The 23,425-nt window shown below is 41.2% G+C and overlaps 1 protein-coding gene across 4 annotated transcripts in view; it reads left to right on the top strand.

The window, feature by feature from the left end:
- The window catches only part of KIF13B (kinesin family member 13B), a 206,194-nt gene that overhangs the window by 2,357 nt on the left and 180,412 nt on the right, over positions 1-23,425 (top strand). For all 4 annotated transcript variants that reach the window (XM_073335650.2, XM_073335648.2, XM_073335649.2 and 1 more), the window contains exon 2: positions 6,444-6,537. In XM_073335650.2, coding sequence (XP_073191751.1) covers positions 6,444-6,537 — 94 coding nt within the window. The remainder of the gene's footprint in view (positions 1-6,443; positions 6,538-23,425) is intronic.

The raw sequence follows: 23,425 nt of genomic DNA, 5'->3' as shown, positions 1-23,425 counted from the left end.
TGTGAAATGAGAAATAGTCTGAATTCTGTTCATGGTTATTGCTCATGATCCCTCAAAAGGAGATTTTAAAATATTATAAACCTGTTGCTGACTGACTGTAGAAGCTTAACCTTTGAAATATTCTTGACGTCTGCATGCTGTTATTGTCTTTGGACTGTAAATTCCTCAGGGTAGGAAGCTTTCTGCTGTAGATCTATAAAGTGGTATGCAAATCTATTTGTTATGCTTCTACTCATTTATACAATGCCTGGTAATAGGTTCTCTGCAGAAGAAGTACAAGGATCTCTCTGCTGAAAGGATTACCATTTTATCTATGGTACTATTGGTCCAATCCAGCTCCCATTATAGCTAATGGGAATTGGATTGGGCCCCATATAAATAACTACATCTGCCTCCTTGCAAGACAGGTTTACCACACTAACTTCTTGCTTTGCAGTGGGTGTTTGAGTAAACATTCATTGGTCCACTTATGTTACTTATTTGTTGCATCTTGTTGCAGATTGCATTCCAATACTATAAACACTTATGTGCATAATCTCATTGAGTTCTGTGGAACCACTCATATGAGTGAGGTCACCTGATGGTCTTCTGGGCAAGAACCATATCTTTGTTGTTGTGTATTTAGCAACTAACATAATGAAACCCTGAACCTTTTTGGGGTGCTACCAAAGTATCTAGTTGTTGTTGTTGTTATTATTTATTATTACTATTATTCACAGCTGTTTTCTTCAATTGAATAGAACTATGTTGGGGTCTCTTGGTTCTTTTTACTAAAGAATATTCACAAGCTCTCAATTTCATCATACAGGTTTTTGATACCAATCTGTAACTTCAAGTGAAGTGACATACATTTATTTTTATGGTAGCTAGGGTGAGTGCTGGACTTCACTTTATAAAAGCGTGTGATGTGACCTAGTTAAATGTCAACTGGACCCATAAAAACAAATAAGGGAAATCTAATGACAGACAATTTGAGCTCATAAAATTTATTTTTACACTTCTGTCTTCAAGTTTATTTTTCGTTCCAAGTAGTATTGATAGATGCGCTAAATGTGTTTGATTCATGAGACAGGTTTCAGAGTAGCAGCCATGTTAGTCTGTATCTGCAAAAAGAACAGGAGTACTTGTGGCATCTTAGCGACTAACAAATTTATTAGAGGAAAAGATCATATATAAATCCTTTCAGTTATCTAGTGATGTACCATACCTATATGTTAGTGTAGAGGGATCTTAACTATACCATACCCTTGTTCATCTTAACAATAACATTAGCTGAAAAAGATGGTTTAGTGATCTCTGCTTCAAATTTGAAGTACCTAGATTCCTTGGAACGATATGTTTAAATCTCTGTCATGTTAACTCAGACCTTCCTCTTTCCAAGGTAGATGAATTGAGTACCGCTCAGTTTGTTGAATGTAAGAAAAAGGATTCTTGTGTCAGCTTTGATATTAAGGCCTTCTTTTCAAGAGAAGGAATTTTCCTTAGGGCTTGTCTACCCTGGCAATTTACAGCGCTGCAACTTCCTCGCTCAGGGGGTGAAAAAATACCCCCCTGAGCGCAGCAAGTTTCAGCGCTGTAAAGGGCCAACGTCGACAGTGCACCAGCGCTGGAAGCCACGCTCCTTGTGGAGGTGTTTTTTTAGAGCGCTGGGAGAGCTCTCTCGCAGTGCTCTGCCACAACCACACAAGGCACGTTAAAGTGCTGCTGCGGCAGTGTGGGCTAGCCCTTAGTGTCCTTGCTGTGTATTTTCCACTATTATGCAATGTGCTGAGTGCCAACTTTCTGCTGCCCTGCACTTTGGAGGTGGTTGCATTTCCACTAGGTTATGAATATATTGTTTGTGAAATGTTCTGGATGAAAGGTACTGCAGAAATATAAATGATGTGTCTGAGAATTGAAGTTTATTATGCATGATTAATCTTTTTGTTATAGCATAGCTAGTTTCACAGATGAAGTGGTAAATGTCATATCTTGATGACAGTATGTGAAGCACAAGGATTTTACTCTCCATTATCCTCTTTAAAGTGAATGGTTAGAGTATATTAATATTAAACTCTCATAGTGTAAACAATAATAAACCTGGGGATCACTGTGGAAAACTATGCAGTGACACACAGATAAAGCATGTGGTTCTAGTTTGTTTTAGCTTGCTTAAAATATAATTGCATAACTGAGAAATGCTTATAACACCTTGGGCGTGCTGAGTATTTACTCTCAAAGAGGGACAATAATTATGATTATGGCTAAGATTATGTAACAGATATTTTCAGTAAAAATCATGGACAGGTTTCGGGAAATAAACAAAAATTCAGGGAAGCCCGTGACCTGCCCTTGATTTTTATTAAAAATATCCCTGACAAAATGGGGAGGGAGGAGGTTCCAGCTTCCAAAGGGGCTCTGGGGCCTGCCCACCCGCCACAGCTGGTCCACGGCAGGGGGGTGAGGGGGGTTGCCATCTGCAGGGGCTGGGAGCTCTGGGGTCCCTCTGCTGCCCAGCAGCTAGGAGCTGCTGGGGGCCTGCTGACAGCAGCGGTGCTGCTTGCTGACAGTTCCAGCCCTGGGCAGAAAATGTCACAGTCATCTCTGGAAGTTATAGATTCCAGGAATGCCTATGTTTGCTGTAACTTTGCTCAGATTTTTTTCTTCTTAGTTTTGTTTATTTTGAGCAGTTTTGACAGCACTTTGTATATAATCAATTGGTTTTCCCTTTGTTTGGGTCTTTCACATAGCAAAGGGAAGAAATAATGACTTTTCAGATTTTTCTGAAACAAAAGATGGCAGAGAGCATATGTGGTATCTGAAATTACTTTCAATTTAAAAAAAAACACCTAATTTTTAAGATGATGGTGCTTCTTTAAAATAATTTTTAAAAAGTCTTTTTGTGTTATAAAACTTCAAATTAAAAAACAAATGCTTTCAAAACTCTTCACATTTAATGCTGTTTAGATTACTGCATTTTTCTCAGCTTGGATAAACTTTAGTAAACAAAAACCTAACTTCTCATTTAGGTTCTCATGCAGTAGCATAATACCACAATGTACAGTTGTAAACTCTGCAGAGCCATATTAATCTGTTTTAAATTGGATAAAAGAAATTCCATTGTCATTAAAAAAAAAAAATCAGGTAAAACGTCTATTGGTCTCAAACTTTGTGAAAGCTTATTTTGAACTTTTATATTTTGGGCCACATTTGACCTGACAATGTTGCATTTTTAAATAAAAGCTTTAGTTATTTATACACTTAATACCATTTTCATGTTTCACAGTTTTCATACTTCAGCTATTCAGTATAAACCACATTAAATACACCTTTTAGTCCTTATAGCCAACAGATTTCCTAAAACTGAAATGGTTGTTTTAAGAGGCAACATAACTCCTCAGACTTGACCAACATTTTGATAAATTGCAGACGTACAAGTTTTACTTTAATATCTCACTTTTCCTTTAGAATTATCCTAAAGCAGTTCTTACAAACTATATATTAAGATCACTTTGTCTACCATTGAACTATAGCCCCCTCAGAGGTAGCTGTTTAAAAATACCCCACATAACTATGTAATAGTTCAGAAATTTCTACATATGCCTGATTTCTTGGGTCCCAGATCCAATCTATAAAATCCTCTGAAAGCTGTATCTGCCTTAGAACTGGTAAGTTAGGTGTGGACCTAAAGTTATATTTATCTACAAAATTTGAGGTGAAATTGGACATGCAGTTCCTTAATTTTCACCCTAAATAAAGAGATAGAGTTTACATAACCCTACAAGCTCTTTGAGCTAGGCACAGGGCTAAAAGCATATGGCCTGTGTGTGGGATCTCTTACAAGACTCATAAGGCTTGCCAGGGGGTTAATGCACTTAGGTGAAGCCCCACTCATGCAGCTCCTTAGGTGTTCAGGACCTGGGCTCTTCTTCTAATGATTTTAAGAAGATGAGTCTCCCCTCATGCACACCTTGGAGGAATCAAGAAAAAGGTGGGGAGAGAGGAAATGCCCACCATTTTCCTTTATGCCCCAGTTGCACAGTAGGAATTTTCAAAAAAAATTCATCATACTGACACGTATGAGTGATGAGTGCACATTATCAAACAGTTATTCACATGGCTTTGTTAAACACCTGATGCAAGTCCAAAGGTAAATTTGGGTAGGTGGCAAAGATACTTTTGATCGCTTTGGTTTTCAGAGTAGATGTCCCAATTCCCATGCTCTGCAGCTCTGAAATAGGCTTTTGTTACTCTACAGTAAATATTTTCCAAGATGATGAAACTGTGAAGTCTCAAATACTCCAAAAGTAGTCAGCTGATTACTGTATCCTGGTAGTATTCTTCTGTCTTCACTGAAACAAGTGGTTGTTGATTGTGCTTCCCCAGTTAATGCTGTATCTAGTCCCAGTAGATCTGGTAGTATTAATCAGTATTGCCAAACCCAAGCAGTCAATCAAGAGGTAGCCTTAATGCCCTTAATTTCCCCTTCCAACATAATGAATAATGTATAATTGTTTCTTGAGATCCTGTTTAACACATACCAATCTGTCTGCAGGATTTCTACATAGAGGGTGGTTTTACGGTATCTTTGTAACAATCAAAAGAGAGGGTGTATAATATGTGCTAAATCTGCTGGCACGTTTTTTTCTTCCTTTCTCCTGAGGACACGTGGTGTTGAGAAGCTATTCCATCTTGCTTACAAACTTCTGAATGTACTTCCCAAACAGATCTCTCTAAATTGCACTGAGACCCTGATCGGGTGGGGAGCCCCAGACAGGAAGCACTTCATTGCCCTTTAATCCCCTGGGTCAGAGGAGGACAATTGGCTCCAAACACAACGTTGATAGACCTACTCTTCAAGGCTGGATTGAGAATAATTCATCTTTTGTTCCACTTTGTGCTTTACACTAGAAATGTAAACATTTTTAGTAATTGTGAGGAATAAGCTGCTTATTAAAAATCTTGGAATGCAATTACTAGCCAACCAGACCAAGAAAATTTGGCGTGTCACAACTGTAGAGCATAAATATAAACTCAATTAAACTGACAGTACTGTGTGATAATGATAGGCAAGCTGATTGTCAGTACGTGGAGGAGGAAGTCAAAACTAATATTAGAAGAGCTTCGGAAATTTGCCTGGTTGAAAATCTTTCAGAACAAAACTACTTCTCTGGTCTTTACTGGTGCCTGGTGCTTTATATAATGCATTAGAAGGGAACAATTATATGGTTGGGTCACGTTAGATTAATTGGAACTAGTGCTCGCCAAACAAAATCTAGTTCTGGCACCCTTGCACCGTGGCTTTCTGTTTTGTGCTTATTCATAGGATGACAAAGACATAGGTCATTCTCACACTTACACACACACACACACAGGTTTTTTTTTAACCTTTTTGTGATCAGCTAAAAAACAAATCTATTTCCATTTTACATGTAGCCATTTATGAAATGAAAGAAACCTGCTTCTACTATGTTACTTTTGTAGTTCCCAGAAGTGTGCTAGGTGTTTCACAGAATAACTTGAAACACATGGTCCTTGCCTCAAAGAGTTTACAATCTAAATTTGAGATGTTATGCAAAGAGTGGAGGTGGGGATGAGGATTACAGTAAACATGGTTAGTCAGTTTAGGCATGAACACATCTTGGTGACTCAATTAAGGTTTTTTTTAGCATATAAAAGTGAGGATATTCTGTTCAGGTTCTTATTCAGCTTTCATCATCATAGTATCTGAGCATCTTTCAGGAGTGATTTAAGCAATATGACCAGTATCTGTCTTGAATATAGAAATAATATTATTTACTCATTTTGGGCCTTGTAAAAGTGGGTTTTCTAGATGTAGTGTCATAATATTGCTCCCATTTCACCCTATCGACAGCTCCACCTGTTAGTGAGTAGACACTTCAGTCTTGCTTCACTTCTACCAAAAACTAGTTTCAGTCCTTGAGGTGGAGAGTATTCCCACACTCTTCTAATGGTTTTATTACCTGTACCAGCTAGCCTATTACTTCCAGGGGTGTCACCCCTCTTCTCTCTAAGTGCACCTTGCTGATATTATACATGCGCACAATTATTACATAAAATGTTCCTAGTAGTTGGTCTGGAATCTGCTGGTGTCTCAGTGCTGGCAAGTGGCATGACATCTCTGTGTCACACCAGTGGATGAGTACATAACTGGAACTTGCCTCATACTAGGGCCAGCCTGCCCCCAGCTAGGTATGCAGAACTGTGACAGCAGCAAGGAGAGCCTTCAACAAAACTCAACTAGTACTTTCAGTTTGAAAAGAATAAATGCTTTTAAATCACACTAAATCAATCACAATAGACTGTCTCTGGCACTGAAGTTTAACACTAGTTCTGGTGTTTTTTTGTGTGGCTAGTGGGGAGCTTGGTGGCTAGAGGAAGTGATAGTGCATAAAATCTGGTACATTAAGAATGGCATTTGATACTTTTTTATTTCTTTATAGAGTTTGATCTGCATACAAAATGTGTGGTGGATGTGGACACAAACAAGGTTATTCTTCATCCTGTAAACACCAATCTTTCAAAAGGAGATGCCAGGTAAGACTCTTAAAATAAGAAGCAGTGGTCTAATACATTAGGTACGGACCTAGCAACTGGGAGATTTTGGTTCCAGCATATGATCTTGGGCACATTTCTTAAATTCTCCAATATAGTTACCCCCATCTTTAAAATGAGGCCAATAATGTATACCCACCTCAGTAAGGTACTCTTGAGATCTACATGTGATTCTAGAGAGAATACTTGCACACCACCCTTCCCTAACTAATATTGCAACCCATAATGCTGTTAGTTACCTTTTCATTTATTCATTTCTGTACTCCTGTGTGGGTTGTTTTAGATGTGACAGCTGATTTCAGAGCAGGGCAAAGTCTCCCTCATTTTTGGAAGAAAGAAATTTGCTCATACTTTTTCATGCAACTTTGCTTGTGTCTGGTCAGTAAGGGAAAGGACATGCAGGCATATTGGAGAGATCTATAGCTATAGTAGGTGCCTAGATATTGAGGGTATTAGATGCATTAGGAATGCTTAGCATGGAGATGACAGTTGAAGGCAGGGACTAACTTTTATGTAGAAAATGACCAAGAGACTGCAAATGTATTAACCCCTAAATGCCAAAGGTCCTGGTGATGTTTGAAAGAGGGGGAGAGTGACTGGCTTATTTCTTGTTTGCTCTCAGGAGAAGAAAGGAGAAACCGAAAACAAAGTGGGGGTGAAAGAAAGAAGGGTGAAGTGTAGAGAGAGACCAGTGAAAATGTACTGAAAACAATACAGTAAAAGAGATGACATTATCCATTATTTTAAAAAAGAGCAAAAACAGGAGTTAGGAAGTATATTGAAGCTAGGAAGGGAAGGAAAGAATAACAGGTAAGAACTGTAGTTCTTTACATTTCAAAAAACTTACTTAAAGTTGGTTGACAGTGTTAAATACAATGCATAACTACTTTTTTTTCCTTAAAATTACAGTGGTTTTGGGAGTGTAGTGGCACAGTAATTCATCCTGTTCAGAAGACTTAGTCTTTGGGCTAGAAGATGTCACGTAAACTTCTCAAGCCCTAAGTAGCATGTAGAAAAATGAGGCAAGAGGAGATTAATGAGACCCTGTGCAGACTTCCACTGATGTCAATGAAAAGGCTTCTGCTGAAGTCAGTGGAAGCTGGTTCAGGGCTTTTGTGACTTGCCCAAAGTCAAATAGGAAGTCTGGCAGAGCTAGGTATAGAACCCATATTATTTAGCTCATGATTTCAGTCCTCTGCTGTAGCCACAAGACCAACTAATTCTGTCTTGAAAGTTGTCTAAAACTGTTCATGTAAAGTCACAGGTAGTTGGTAAGGAACTTGTAGTTAAAATACCTGTTGTGGGTGGGGAATTCAGTCATGTGGTAGAAGTGCTTTCACTTCCCTGGACTGAGTCAGCTCACTAAACAATGGGCAAAGTTCAAATTTGCTAGACTATTATATTGGGATTACAAGGTGTGTATCCCCTATGAAGGGAAAACTAGCATTCCTCCCACTTCTAAGCAAATAGGCTGAAGGCGTAAGTACAAAACTGAGAACCATATAATTGGAACAAAGCCAGATGGAGGTTGGGGGTGTGGAACACAGTAGCTCATATTCATTGTGGGTTTTTTTTTATGGGTTATGTGGCCACCTCATCCCTGTCCTTTACCTGTGACACTGGCCAGTCTGATTAAAGTTCTGCATTACACATCCCTCCATCCACAAATGTCAGAAAATCTGGTACTGTTGCCAAGTCAACAGGCAAGCATCTGATGTAGTATTTTCCATTTCCCAGTTTCCACAGTCTGTGAAATATTACTTTAGGGACAAATACAGTCCTGCATAACTGAAAAGGGTAGCAGAGAGTCAGAGAAATTTGGCTGTGGTATGAGGGTTGAGGGAACATATCTCTAGCTAGCAGATTTATACCAAAACATCTGTGCTGTCCCTACATCCTACCCACACAAATTCCTCAAGGCCAGGCCCATGAGTCTGGAAAATTTCTCACTGCTATGTTCAAGTTTTAGGTAGAAGATTTCAGGCAGTAACAAAAATTCAATTGATAAGGTGTCCTAGTTTGGGATAAGGGACTGTGAAGTGAGGCTGTACATGAACAAGGCAATTTATAATTCAGTTACTAGTAACTCTTAGCCTCCTTTAAAACGGAATAAAAGGATTCCTTCTCCCCACTTGCCTTTCCCCTGCATCACAAAATAATCAACTGTAGAGTTTGGAAGGTTTGACTCCTTTTTTTTTGTTTTATTTTTTATTTTATTTTAAACATTAAACAATCCAGCAAGTCAACTGTTCCAGCTGCTTTATGGCTTTACTTACATATGACTGGATGTTCAGTGACTAATCTTTTAATGATACTCTAGATTTGCAAAGCAAAACTTCATAACTAGGAGTGTTGTTTAAAAGAAAAGTTGGAACTCCTGAGTTCTATTCCAACTCTTAATGGATATCTTGAAAACTTGGGCTTTAACATCTCTGCTTCTGTTTTTCCCCATCTGCAGGATGGATCTTGTATTTATCTATTTCATTAGAGATGGTGAAAATTAATGAATGCTAGTCAAATGATTTGAAAGCCTTAGATGAAATGTGTCTGGCTGTGTGTGTTTCTGAACAGGTTACACCTTGAAGACACTTATTACCCCTGCTAGCCTTCCTTAACCCAGGAGTGACCTTACATGGGACAGCGAAATCTAGCCAGTTACTGTATTGGGTAGCCCTTATTATGGCGGTGGCAGTAGTGTCGGTAATCTGCTCATGTAAAGTAGGTCAACTTCAAAATCTACAGAATAACCTCCAAGCTGGTTATGCTACAATATTAGCTCCAATCTTAGTTTGGTTTTGTGTGTGTTCTTCCTCCCTTTGTAAAGAAGGAAGCTATCTAACACACACACACACCCCACCCCCTCTGTTCGGTAACACTGTCTGCAAAGGCCTACCAAGAAAAACTTCTCTAAAGCTGCTGTCATAAAAATGCGTAGCTATAAATCCTTAGACGTTTGTCTTCCGTCTAACTCCTCCCATCCCCACCTCCAGACTTGCAGCACTGCAGTAGCACGGCTGCAGCACTTAGTGAATATGCTGCCTTTGCCAACAGGAGAGCTTCTCCCATCAGCATAGGGACTCCACCTTCCTGACTGGCGGTAGCTATGTCAACCGGAGAAGCCCTTCCGTTGACATAGCACGGTCTGCCCAGAGGTTGGGTTCACAGGCACTGACTTTTGTTTTTGCTGGTGGATTCCCCACCCCCACTCCATCCTGAGCCCCGTTGCCATTTGGCCTTTTCCCGTTCCTGCTCTGCCCCCTTCCCTGAGACCCCCCAAGCACCCCTGCCACTCTGTCCTCTCTGCCTTCTCCCCTGAGCGCCTCCCACTTGCTGTTCGCTCCTTTCTACCCCCTCCTGCATTAAGGGCCAATGATTGGAGGAGTGGGCAGGGAGGAGCGAACAGCTGTGGCCTCGGGGGAGGAGGTGCAGCATGGATGGGGTCCAAGGGCAAGAGGTCAAGCAGGGGCGGGGCCTCAGGGTGGAGTGCAGGCCGGGCACCCATAAAGTTGGCGCCTATGGTTATGTTGTTATAACTAGGTCACCTGAAAATCCACACCCTGGAGCAATGTAGTTATACCAAGATAAGTTCCTAGTGTAGACCAAGCCTAATTTTATCTTATGGAGCTGTTTGTGTTCTCTCTGTTGCAAAAGGTCAGAGCTCATATTTCCTCACCAACATAAAATTTTACAGTGCATTGTAAGCATTATTCAAAAGTTTATTAGTTTGTAGTTGGCATGGGGGAGGTTGTGACTTCATTTTGATAAGGGTGAACAGATAAGATCTGCATAACAACTGGGATGTCTGTAAGAACTAAGTTTTTGAATAACCCATAAATAGATTGCACTTCCTGAAGCTTCTACGGCTTCTTGATTCTAGACTTTTTTTTTGTTTAGAAAACATAGTATTTAAACAGACAGATTTTTTTTTTTTTTAAAGGCTAGAAATTAACTACTTTTGACCAGTTAGGGAAAAGGAGATAAATTACAGGGCATAATTATAATTGTGTGTAAATGATAAACCCTTGGTTAATTTGCATATTGGTCAAACCCAGGGTTATAAACAAAGAGCGATGGTTGTAAATTACAGCACTTACTAAATCAGTCCAATAGACGCCAGCATTACAAAAAATATTGGACTTTATTTTTAACCATGTGCCTTTATTAATCGCTAAAAGTAGTTTCAGATACTATGTATGTTCTTTAGTTCCAGTCCCTATTTATGGTTTTATAGTCACATTACTATTTTCAAAATCCTTCCCTTCCCCATTATTATATGACAGACTGACAAGCAAGGGACCTTCCAGGGTAAATTGTACAACTGACTATTTTATGCATTTGATAATTTTTGTATATAAACAAAAACAAACAAAAATGATATTTCAGTTATACTAATATTAGGTAAAAACTGTTCAGTTACAAGTGTCATTGATGGTGACCTTAAATATCTAACACTGCTCTGAGTAATAATAAATAAATTAAAAAAACATAAATCGTGGTTTGTTTTTTAGTGTTCAAAATGACAGCACAGTCTGTTGCTAAGGAAACTGGTTTCAGAGTAGCAGCCGTGTTAGTCTGTATTCGCAAAAAGAAAAGGAGTAGTTGTGGCACCTTAGAGACTAACCAATTTATTTGAGCATAAGCTTTCGTGAGTTACAGCCCACTTCATCAGATGCTGTAGCTCACGAAAGCTTATGCTCAAATAAAGTGGTTAGTCTCTAAGGTGCCACAAGTCCTCCTTTTCTTTTTAAGGAAACTGGGTTGTATAAAGAATTTACACAGTTTTCACTATCCCCTAAGGATTTTCAGAAAGCTGAAGATGAAATCAGCTGGCATCTTATTCAGCTCTGAGATTTTTTGCATCCTCAATATACATGTTTGGAACTCAGGAGTTACCTCTCCTTTGCTCACTTGATAAGCAGCAGCCCAACCAAATATAATCAAGAACGTTTTAGTGCCTTTATAAGATTCTTTGGCCACGCACCTTTTGCAGGTTTTTCTGAGGCAGATGTGGCAGCCTCTACAGAGACTTGAGGGGGGAGATGGCAAACAATTATGGGCTACAACCTTTTCCTGTAGAAATTCTTAACAGGCTCTACTTTGAGATCTATGGGGACATGGCAATTGGATCATTATGGCTACTGCTAACCACTTGGTAATATCCAGTGATGAGCTGCCAAAATCTTAACAACCGGTTCCCTCCTCACCCCACGAGGGGGTCGTGCCCCCCAACCCCGGGACTCCTGCCCCATCCAACCCCCCACGTTCCTTGACATGCCCCCACCCCCCCGGACCCTTGCCCCTTCCACCCCTGTCCCCTGACTGCCCCCAGAACGGGCAGAAGGGTCTCGTGGGCTACCGTAGTGGGTGCCCACCGCAGTGGGTGCCCACCCCGCCCCTAAGAGCCAGAGGGACCTGCCGGGGGGCGAGGTGGGGAGTCCCAGCGTTGCTTGCCTGGGGCAGCTCCCAGGAAGCATCCGGCAGGTCCCTCTGGCTTCTAGGGGTGAGGTAGCGTAGCTGAGGGGGAGCAAGGGGAGCGGCTGCTCCCCCCACTGATCACATCAAAAGTGGTGCCTTAGGCACTGACTCCATGGGTGCTCCGGGGCTGGAGCATCCACAGGGAGAATTTGGTGGGTGCAGAGCACCCACCAGCAGCTCTGCGCCTGGCCCCAGCTCACCTCCGCTCCGCCTCCTCCCCCTTCTCCTCCTCCTCCCCTGAACGCGCCACCCCACTCTGCTTCTCTGCCCTCCCCCCCCATTCCCCCCCCCGCGGCCTTCCCGCGAATCGGCTTCGTGCTCAGGCCCAGGGAGGCAGAGGTGAGCTTGGGCGGGGAGCGGTTCCCCTGCGCGCCCCGCCCCCTACCCCGGTTACTTGCTGCGGTGTGGGTGGCCCTCCTTGCACCCTCCGCCCCAGCTCACCTCCGCTCCGCCTCCCTGGGCCTGAGCACGAAGCCGGCGCTTGCTTCTCAGCCCTCCCAGGCTTCCTGCACAAACAGCTGATTCGTGGTGTGTGTGTGTGTGTGTGTGTGTGTGTGTGTGTGGAGAAGCACAGCGGGCGGAAGCATAACTTGGGGACGGAAGGGGAGCAGAGGTGGGCTGGGCGCAGGGCGGGGCAGGGCAGGGAGCTGCTGGTGGGTGCTCTGGAGCCACCAGATTTTCCCCATGGGTGCTCCAACCCCGGAGCACCCACGGTGTCGGTGCCTAAGGCACCACTGTTGCCCTCGCGCGACAACCGGTTCTAAAAGGGTTTCTAAATTTAACAACCGGTTCCAGTGAACTGGTGCAAACCGGCTCCAGCTCACCACTGGTAATATCCCTTAGGAGATAAATCTTATCTAGGTGAATTTGACAGGGTATTGAGAAAGCAGGACTAATTTCCATGGAGCTCAGCAAACAGCCTAGCTGTTCTAGAGCAGGGTGAACTTTTCATAGACCGCAGATTTGAATGAGTGGCTGATTTAATAAGTTTGAGATGAAACAGTAGATAATCCAGTATGCTGAACTCTTCAACTCTTTCTCTCTGTTGGGACTGATTGTTTTTTAATGAAGTTAAGAGCTCTTTGTTCCTGTTCCAGAAGAGAGGGAGATGGGGTTTTCCCCAGACCGGCTCTTCTCAGGTAATAAAGATGAGACAGTGTAAGAGGTTGATGTGTCAAAAGACACGGTGCTGGAAAATAATGATATTTGAGTTCAGAGTAATAAGTAGCATAAAACCAAGAGTTCTGAAGGGACTACAGAGTGAAGTGGCTGAACTGCTAACTAAGATATGCAATCTGTAGCACAATAATTGACTTGAACTTGTCCATAGAATAGCAGATAAAGGAAAGCTAGCTGATATATTATTATTTGGATTAAAAAAAAAAAAGGCTTTGGCAAAATCCCTTAAACTAAGTAGTGAAGGGGTGAGAAATAATTGCTGTCATAGGTTCGCTGTCAGCGAAGAGATGAGAGAGTAGGAATAAATGGTCAACTTTTTGCCATACTGAATATTGACATTGATTCATAAAAGGATTATCCATTTATATTGATGATGGGAGCCGTACACAGTTACATTAGGTAGGGTGACTTTCTTTTAGAAAGCATATCAACTTCATGATTCAGGGCATAAGCCATGACCACTTGTTTCTTGAGGTTACGCAGAAGCTTCCTTTATTGGGCAGGTTCCATAACTATTCAGTATGTGGTTTCCTGAACTTTACTCTGAAGCATCTGGTATTGACCATGGCCAGAGACTGAATATTGGACTGGATGGATCACTTGTCAGGTCTGGTTCTGCAATTTTTATGTTGCTATTTGACCGCAAGCCTGCTGGGGAAGGAGATGTTTCTGTGCCTGAAGATGAAAAGAGAATGTTACAATTTACAGCCTTTTTCTTTCCCGTTTCCTCCCTGTTGTTAGCTGTTGTTGTAGCTACTCTTGCTTGGGATGGCATCAATTCACAATTGATGTTCTGTGGGTGTAGAAACAGAACTTGTTAGTTAATTGGCTCTGTGCACATCAGTATGCTATTGAGGAATTTCTTGCCTTATGGATGAGTGTTCATATTCAGTTCTAAAGCTCCAATTGTGAGTGGAATTTATGGGTTACATATTCAATTTAGTCTTACACTAAACAAGTCTTCATACTGTGTCTTGTAATATAAAAGTATCCACTAAGGAAGATGGAATGGACAAAGCATTTATGAAAAAGTTCAAAAAAATCCTGGACTGTGACTTGTTAGCCTGTTGACAATGAGCTGAGGGGAAGCCTGCAATTCACAAGATCCATATTGGTGTACTGAGGGTCTGGAAATGGAGCTAACCAGTAACTCTAGTGAGCAAAAACAGCCTTGTGAGACTGATGTTTCCTGTATTACTAATATTGCCTGTGTAGCTTTGTTACCTGAGTGTTTGAAAACAGCATTTAACAGATGTTTTCAGTAAGATCACCTGGAGATCTTTCTTATGAAATTCCTTCATACAGACTCCTGCTGACATTTATAGATCAACTTCCTAAGGAAGCTTAAAGCTTAGCTATAAAATATTTCCTCTAATTCAGGCCTTTATCATTTAAAATTATGATTTAGCTGTTTGAGTGGTTGCACAGATTTCTGGCAAAGTCGGTTACTTTTTAAGTCAGTTATTAGTAGGACTTATTGTAGTACAAGGCGTATTAGATCTAAATTATGTAGCATGTTTCCTGATTTATGTAGTAGAGCTGAACTGTATTTTGTACTCAAAAGGGATCTTTAATTTTACTGAAATATTTCTGAAAGTGTGTGGGTCAGTGTGTGTGTGTGAGATATATAAAAAACTCAAATGCCACAGGAATTCATCAAGAGCTTGTGTGGATTCCTGAGATGCTTGGGCACTCTGCATGGCAGCTGACTGCCCATCCTGCATGGAACTTAAGCTGGGTAAGTGTGGGGACAGGCAGAGATAGAAGGATTTGAAACACTATCTTGAGGACATCAGAAGGAAGTTTCCAAGAGTATGCAACTGCCATCTAAGACTCATAAACCACACAGAAGTGGAGGTTCCACTCCTATGTGGTTTAGGAGTTGAATAACACAGGAAGGTGGCTGCCATGTGGAACACCTATCACGCATAGGAGTTGGACATTTAGGAGCTGTGCTAGAGAAGAAGGTGGCTGTTGTACAGAAAATGGTAGGTGTCTATACTAAGGAACAGGAAGGTGGCAGCAACAAGAGAATTTTTGCAGATTTGTGATATATGGATTAATGTAACATCCTGGCAAAAATGTAAATATATTCAGCCATTTGGGAGGTTAGATAACTGCATAATGTCCAGGGCCTTAAGTATTAATTTATGAAACTAGACAAATGTGGTCATCACATGACAGCCTTTGAGCTGGAGAGCTGTCTGATGTGGGACATGAAACAAGGATTCAGAAATTCCTACAGTTGTCAAATGAAACCTACTATAGTTATTTTAATGTTCTTTTTTTATTTTTAGAACAAAAAGTTGAAATGACGTGTGAATGGAATAAGAATCTTTTGGTTCTGCATTTGAAAGACAACCAGTTTGGGACTGAGAATATAATCAGGTTGTAAAATAGTTTCATACTAACTCAAGACTAAAAGTGAAAATGCAGAAACTAATCAAAAACTCTTGCTATGGAGCAAATGTAATAAAGAAAACCTGTAACTATCCCTGAAGGCTTTTGTGTGTTTAATAGGGCTATAAGAAGAAGCTGCTGTATTTTCTCAAGCAAAACATGAAATAAACTTTAAAATTTTACAATTATGTAAATGTCTAAAAGGATAAATGTTCTTCCCATCCCTCTTTCCTCCCCCCAGTCTGGCTCTTTGCTAGCCACTCTTCCCTTCATTGTGACCATCCAAATCAGAGCTATGTAAAGTTTTGTAAATTTTATACTGTGGAATATAACATGAGTGAAAACTCTTTTTAAATTAGAACAGGGTCTTGAGCATCTCCGAGCTCCCCTGTTTTCAGTGGGAGTTACAGGTGCTGAGCACCACTAAGAATGAGTCCTTGAATATGCCAGTTGTCTTCATGCAGCTTCATAGCATGTCATAAGCTATAGTCTTTGTCACTGAGACTCACAACTAAAATTGATTTTGAAGGCAGATTACAATAGGATAGGTTTGCAGTCTACAGTCAGAGATAAGACAAGTTTCTTTTTAGCCTTGTTAATCTGGCAAAATCTATAATAACCTACACTGTTTGCAAAGAAGAGAAGATAAGGTGGCATCCATATGTGAAGAGTATTGTTGTTTTGGCTGCCTTGTCTGAGAAGTGCAACCCCGACTGCATTTCAGATTTTTTTTTCTTCTTTTCCATAACATCCTGAACAGTAGTGTGTTATAAAACCACCTGTAATATGCCTGCCAACCTTAAGTTCACCTTACATAAAGGTGTTTTTGTTTTTTCAGGATATGTAATACAGCTGCAAGTTATGGAATGTCTTTTAACATTGTTGACCTACTTGCTACTGTCTTCTGCTTTCTATGGCATGGTGATGTTAGTTGTTAAGCAGCTTGCTATTCAGGCAAACATCTCTCAATAGTTGGAGAAGTTTTTTAATTGAGAAACAAGTCTACTTCTAGATGACATGCAAGAAGTGTATCATTCATAGTCCAGTCTCGGTGCAAATTGACATTAGCAGTAAAGATGAATCATCATTCGTGATTTAACAAAAAACAAGAGTCTTTATATATATGGCATATGAAAGCTAGAAAAATCATCTACATGAAAATATTGAAATGGGAGTCAGGTTTTTATGTCAACATAGCAATTTACAAAGAACTGCCCACAACTATTTTTTTTTCCTTTGGAAAAGTTAGTCTACATCAAAAGCTTGGTATACCAGGTCATGGATTTCCTTTTAAGGCTGTAAATGTAATACAGATACAGTCATCTTGGTGTCTTAGCATGTTTTAATTCGCCATTTCCTTGAATAATTTCATTTAGTTAATATCCCTGTCCTGAAGTCCAAGCAAAATGGGTGAAATTCTGGTTCCATCTGTCAGTTTGTTGCAGTGAAGGTAGGAAGTACCTTTCAAAAAATCCACATGTTTCTAAATAAGAAAAGAATTAAAATGTTCCAGCTTGATTGTGAACCACTTATAACTACTCTCTGGTAACTGTTTTCCAACCAGTTATGCACCCACCTTATAGTAGCTCCATCTAGGATATATTTCCCTGTTTCGTTTATGAGAAGGTCATGCAAGATAGTATCGAAAGTCCTACTACAGTCAAGATATACTACATCTACCGCTTCCCTCCATCCACAAGGCTTGTTACCCTGTTGAGAGTGATGGTCGCAATTCCACCCAGCCTTGGAGATACAGAGCTTCTCCTCCACTTTTGGGAGCAATTCCTCATCCCTTGTTTCAAGTTCAACATAATGGTGCTTCATCATCACTGTGGTTGGTGTGTTAAGAGCAGGGGTGGATCACTGCCTGCTACTAGAGGTAAGTAGCAGCCAGTGTCCTCCCTGTGGACAAAGTTGCATCCTCCTCCCCGGTGGTGTGACAGCAGTCCTCTCTAGGTGGATAGCTTCCTTAACCTTGGAGGCCTCTCTATGAATACTCTCAATGAATTCCTCCTGGGCACAGATGCTTATGAGCCTAGCCACCACCTCCTGTTGCTTTCCCACCTGCTTCCTGAGAGATTCCACCAGCAGACACCTCCTTTCACATTGGACAGTCTCCCCAGCTTGGCTTTCTATGAAAGGGAAATACAGGCCAGAGTATCTACAAATCCACATCTGGGTAGAGGCATCCATGGTCAGGTTCTCTGTCTGGATACAGATGCAGGTGGACGAGACAGGAGCAGCACCAGCACTGGTTATGCGGCCTTTCTTAACCATAGTGATTATATTATGTCTCCCTCCTACAGACTTCCTATCCAACTTCCCTGTTTGCTAGTTACCTTGGATCGCTTAGCCTCTGGCTTTTAATCCCTTCTCTTCTAGGTCAACCCTGCCTCCTTGTTAATCACACAGGGAGAGGGCAGTCACAAGGCTGACTGAGGATGATGAAGGGAACAAAGGCTCAAAGCATACCCAGACACTCAATCCCAACTGACACTGTGACTTAAACCAAAAAGAGAGAGAACCAAAAACCAAACAGCCAAACAAGCTCACTCACCCCAAGATTAGTACTCACAGCTTGCTCAGCAGGGAGTTGTCCTTCTCTCGCTCTCAAACTCCCCTGTGTGCTAACATGACCAATAACAGTTGTTAAAGAAGCTTTGTGCATTCTTATGGGAGTTCGTAGCTTTTTGATGAGGAAGGACTGGAGTATACATATTGAAATATTGTATATAGTCTTCTAAATATTATTCCATACCTGCTGTGGAAAGAAAAGTGCCTATGATTATTTTCTACATTGTTTGTAGTCTCATTAAGGGATATTGAGTCAGAGATGAATTTCATATATGTTAATGTGGTGGTGTCTTCATTGTCCCGAGGAATTTTAAACTCAGCACGCAATATAATTTAGAATTTGTAACTCTTAATTTGAGGTATTTGGAAGATTCCTGGGGAGGGAATAATTTTATAGCTTTCAAAAGTTAAATTGCCTCTTGAAATTAAATCTTTGATGTACTTAATTCTCCATTACATTCAGACAGCCCAAGTAAGGGTCATTGATCTGTTTCTGCTGTCACTTACACAAGTGTAAAATTGGCAGAAAACAGATTTGAGATCAGAACTAGGGGCCTTTATTTCCAAGCCTCAACTATATAGGGAAGATCTTAATTAATGAGAATCTTGAGTGGGTAAGGTACTCTTCTTGGTTTTGTTGTTCTATCTTTGTCAATGACCCTTAAGCAAAAGACAGAGGAAAAGATCATTTTCTCTCTTCCCTGCCTACATAATCCAGCATTTTATAGGTATTTTTGTTGTTTTTAGAAGCCTGTTATACAGGAATGCAGTATCTGCTGTTAGTTGTTCAAAAAGCAGCACCCTTCCCTCTGAACTGGAGTATCTGTCCTCACAGTAGAAAAACCAATAAGGTTCGCCAATTCATGGCACTCTTCTTTTTAAAGGGACACACTGCGTTTTTAAATTGATGGTTTAAAAACATACTTTACCTGCTGCAACTGAGATTATTACAACTGAAAATTTGTAATCCAGTTTTTGTCTCTTTCATGTAGTTTTATTGCCATCCCTTCAGCATGGACAATAAAAACAGATTGGCATATTAGCTTTGTTTCTTGTGCATTGAGAATTTACATACAGTACTGGGGAAATGTAAAATAACATTGTTTTGATTTTAAACATTACATGATTGAAAATCATGAACTCTCATATTAGGGCATGAACTTCTGGAAAAAAATGTAAGCATTAGCCCACAGGTGAGTGTCCCTTTGAGAAGTGGTGAGGCTGAAGGAACTAGAGCAAGCCGCAGTCTTCCCTTTTATTTATTCAGCAACAGTTCTGTATGATTCTATATATTTTTAAAAAACAAGTCACCACTGAGAGGAAGGATGGCCATCTTGGTAAATCTGGATTCAGTTCGTAGCTCTTCCACAGATTTCCTGTTTGACATTGGGGAAGTCACTTAATCTTTCGGGATGTATCTACCCTGTGGCTGGGAGTGAGACTCCCAGTGCAGGTAGACAGACTCACTCTATTGGGGCTCGAGCTAGTGTGCTAAAAATAGTGATATGGGTATTGTGGCTCAGGTTCTCAAGCCCATCCAGCCCCCTGGGTCCCAACTTGGATGGCTAGCCCAGGTCTCTGCCGGACCCACAATGTCCACGCTGCTATTTTTGGCATGCTCGTGTCAGTCTGTGTATCTGCGAGGCTCATTCCCAGCTGCATATCCTCTTTGCTTCTGTTCCCCATCTAGGAAATGGGTCTAAAGTTTTTTTTTCTCCCATTCTTTGGCTTGCCTGTTTAGATTGTAAGCTATTCAAGGCAGGAAGTATCTTAAACATTGTTGAACACCTAGCACAATGAGACCCTAACCTCATTTGGGGGCCTGTATTTGTATTATGTTAGCATCTAAATAATAATCACAGGAACTAATTTACTTAGCAGTCTTTACAGTTTCCCATCTAGTCACTTTGCTATTTGAATGCTAACAAAGGGCGCAGTAGTGTCTGTTTTGGTGTCTCTCCTCAACATGCATATGGATGGTCTCCCTGCCATGCTTCCTCTGTTTATCTTTCTGCAGAAATAGCCCTATAAAGTTTTCAGAACCATAAAGTGACCAGATTAGCAAAATGAAGAAAAAGTGGGACACCTGTCACTCACCTGTGATCATGGGTAGAAAGGATGCTAAGAGTTAGCGCTTTATAAATAAGCAAAACAAAACCCCCTTTAGTTTATATAAACTACTCTTGGGGGAATACTGTACCACTGTGCAAGCTCAGAATTAATATCCACCGCAGATTTTTCCCCCCACCTGCAGAATAATTGATTCTGACGGGGAGGCAAAGGGAAGCTGTAATTGTACATTTTGCCCACCATTGACTGATGTGGCATCAGAAGAGAGGGCAGCTGGCTCATGGGCTGGAGCAGCCAGCCATGGAGAGGGAGGGGGCAAAGGCTGCCTTTGTGATAGTTCCCTGTCCACAGGGCCAGGTGAGGAGGCACAGGATATGGGAGAGTGGGGTGGACAGAATGGGACACATGGGGCTGCTGGGGTGATCACACAGACTCGGGATGTGGGGAGCGGGGGAGGGTGCAGGGACACAAGGGGATGGGGGTGGCTGAGTGGGGGTTCAGAGTCACATAGAGACAAGGGCAGCTATGCCTGGCAGAATGGGGATTGGGGGTGCAGAGACACATGGAGATAGGCAGCTATGTCTGGCGGAGTGAAGATGCAGGGATACATGAGGGATACATGAGAAGCCTTTGCATTGCTTCCGAGGAGTGCAGGAAATACGGTTCTGTATTGTAGTTTAAATGAATTATTACTCAAAGTTTTGTACTAATACACCTAGTAGGAATCTATTGGTCAAGAAAACATTTTCTGAATCTTTTTTGTTGTCTGCATTGTTACGGACATACTTGCTGACAGGTATTTTGAAATAGATTACAAAAAATAAATGAGCCTGGAGTGATTATACTGTCATTTTGACAAATAAAATATAAAGAATTTTGCAGAATTTTAAAATATTGTGCACAGAAGTTTTAATTTTTGGCATAAATTTTTTAATTTGTTGGTGCAGATCTCCTGGCAGTAATAAACATTGATATACAGTACATCCATTATTTAAAAAATGTTTTGTAACATAAATTTCACAATAAAATTAATAACATGTAATTATTAAAAATTCAGCCTAAAATAGAGTAATCCTGTAATACAAAATAATAAATTACAATAAACTAGTCTTTCTCAACTCCCACCACTCTTCTCTCCTCCCCACTCTTCCCCTTTCCAGTCAGGGCCCTGGGGCCTCATTCTGTCCACCCCCGTTGCCCCACTCCCTGCATCCCAGGGGGAGCCTGTTCTCCATGCTGGTCCTTTTCCTCCCCTCCTGGGCTGATGCCGCCACTGCCCAGGTTCCATTCTGCTAGCCTGGATGGTGGCAGCTTTTGCCTGGAAGCGCTGCTGGAGGGAATGGGTTCTCAGGGCCTGCAGCACCTGCACTATTAGGGAGCAGTGTGGATAGCAGTTGAGCAAAAAATGGAAAATAAGGTGTTCTGTATTACGCCTTCAAACTTCTGGAGAAAGAAAGGGACTGTTCTGGGAGGACAGGATGTCTGGTTGTTCTACTGATTCACTGAAAATTATTCACTGATACAAAGGTAGCAGCCAAGAGCTGAATGCTGAATTCCATTTAGCTTGGAACTCAAACTGCCAACAGCAGATAAGCTATATTAGCTGACTCTAGAGTGGCGTCTTATGGCCTGTGCACTTTGACCCCAGTAGCAGTCGTCTGCATGGTTTCCCCCTACAGAACCTCTTGTATTTCTCCCTGCCCCTCACTCCCAAATATGAATTCCTTTGACCTTAATTTCCTAACAATAGCCACTGCAGAAGTAATACTGTTAATACTTAGCGCTCTATACAAGAGCTGTGCCAAACTGGTATGCTGTTAACTTTTCAGGTCTGTAAGGCACAGGTAGGTGTAGCACAGAACACGCACATTACTGTATGCTGAATCATAGCTGCAATACGTCATGGTAGTGCCTTGGGAGTAGGCAGAGGACAGCCCTTCATGACCCAGCCTCCACTGGTTGCAGCAGTAAATACAGTAGAGTAGTCTCATGCTAACTACTCAGATGCTTTACTTGTGAAATCAGTTGCAAGGTGAAACTGATTAGGATCACCAATAGTCTGACACATTTATTGATGTTTGTGATTTGTTGTGGAGCTCTGAAATGAGACTATTTGACTTCTTTTTGTAGGCTTTATTCTGGCTCTGTCTGTCTAATCTTATTTTTCCCCCCTTCCTCTTGTTTCCCTTATGGTACTTCACTGTTATCAGATGTTGTCACCCCCAGTCTAGAGGAATTTGCATACTAACGTGTTTCAGAGTAACAGCCTCTGTATTCGCAAAAAGAAAAGGAGGACTTGTGGCACCTTAGAGACTAACCAATTTATTTGAGCATGAGCTTTCGTGAGCTATATGTATGCATCCGATGAAGTGAGCTGTAGCTCACGAAAGCTCATGCTCAGATAAATTGGTAAGTCTCTAAGGTGCCACAAGTCCTCCTTTTCTTTTCACTGTGGAAAGTGTACACTTTCCACAGTATGCTTCCGATGAAGTGAGCTGTAGCTCACAAAAGCTTATGCTCAAATAAATTGGTTAGTCTCTAAGATGCCACAAGTACTCCTTTTCTTCATACTAACGTGGAGTTCTTAGGACTTCTGTGATAGCCAGATGTTCTGTTCACTAGAGTGGTCAGCTGGCTTCTCCCATCAGACTTTTTTTAGAACTACTTTCATGGATATAACAAGCTCACCAGTGCCAATACTAGGCATAGTAATATATATTCAACTCTAGTATTACAGCCTTTTCCTTTCCTTCCTCCCACCTCCTTCTGGTTCATCTTCAGAAGGGGAAGAAGTAAAATAGTTTTAAAGAAATATTTCATTCCCCTAAAATGTAGATTGCAGTAAGTTTTATACGCAGGTGTGCTCAGAACTGCATTTCTTTTGAACTTCAGTTTCTTTTCATTCTCCAGTTTGCCTGGAGTACACAGATATGAATGAAATTTTGGCTTGTTTGTACAATGAAGGCAGTAACCTTATTTGGAATTAAAGCCTTTGGAAAACATTGTATGTGCTAAGAAGCAGTGAGTGCCTAAGGGCTTGTCTACACTGGCACTTTACAGTGCTGCAACTTTCTCTCTCAGTAGTGTGAAAAGACACACACACACACACCCTGCCCCGAGCCCTGCAAGTTTCATGGCTGTAAAGAGCCAGTGTAGACAGCGCACCAGCGCT

This window comes from Lepidochelys kempii, chromosome 3, assembly GCF_965140285.1.
Source record: "Lepidochelys kempii isolate rLepKem1 chromosome 3, rLepKem1.hap1, whole genome shotgun sequence".
In the NCBI taxonomy this organism is placed as follows: Eukaryota; Metazoa; Chordata; order Testudines; family Cheloniidae; genus Lepidochelys; species Lepidochelys kempii.
The sequence above is the reverse complement of the archived record's forward strand: the minus strand, read 5'-3'. Positions and strand labels throughout refer to the sequence as shown.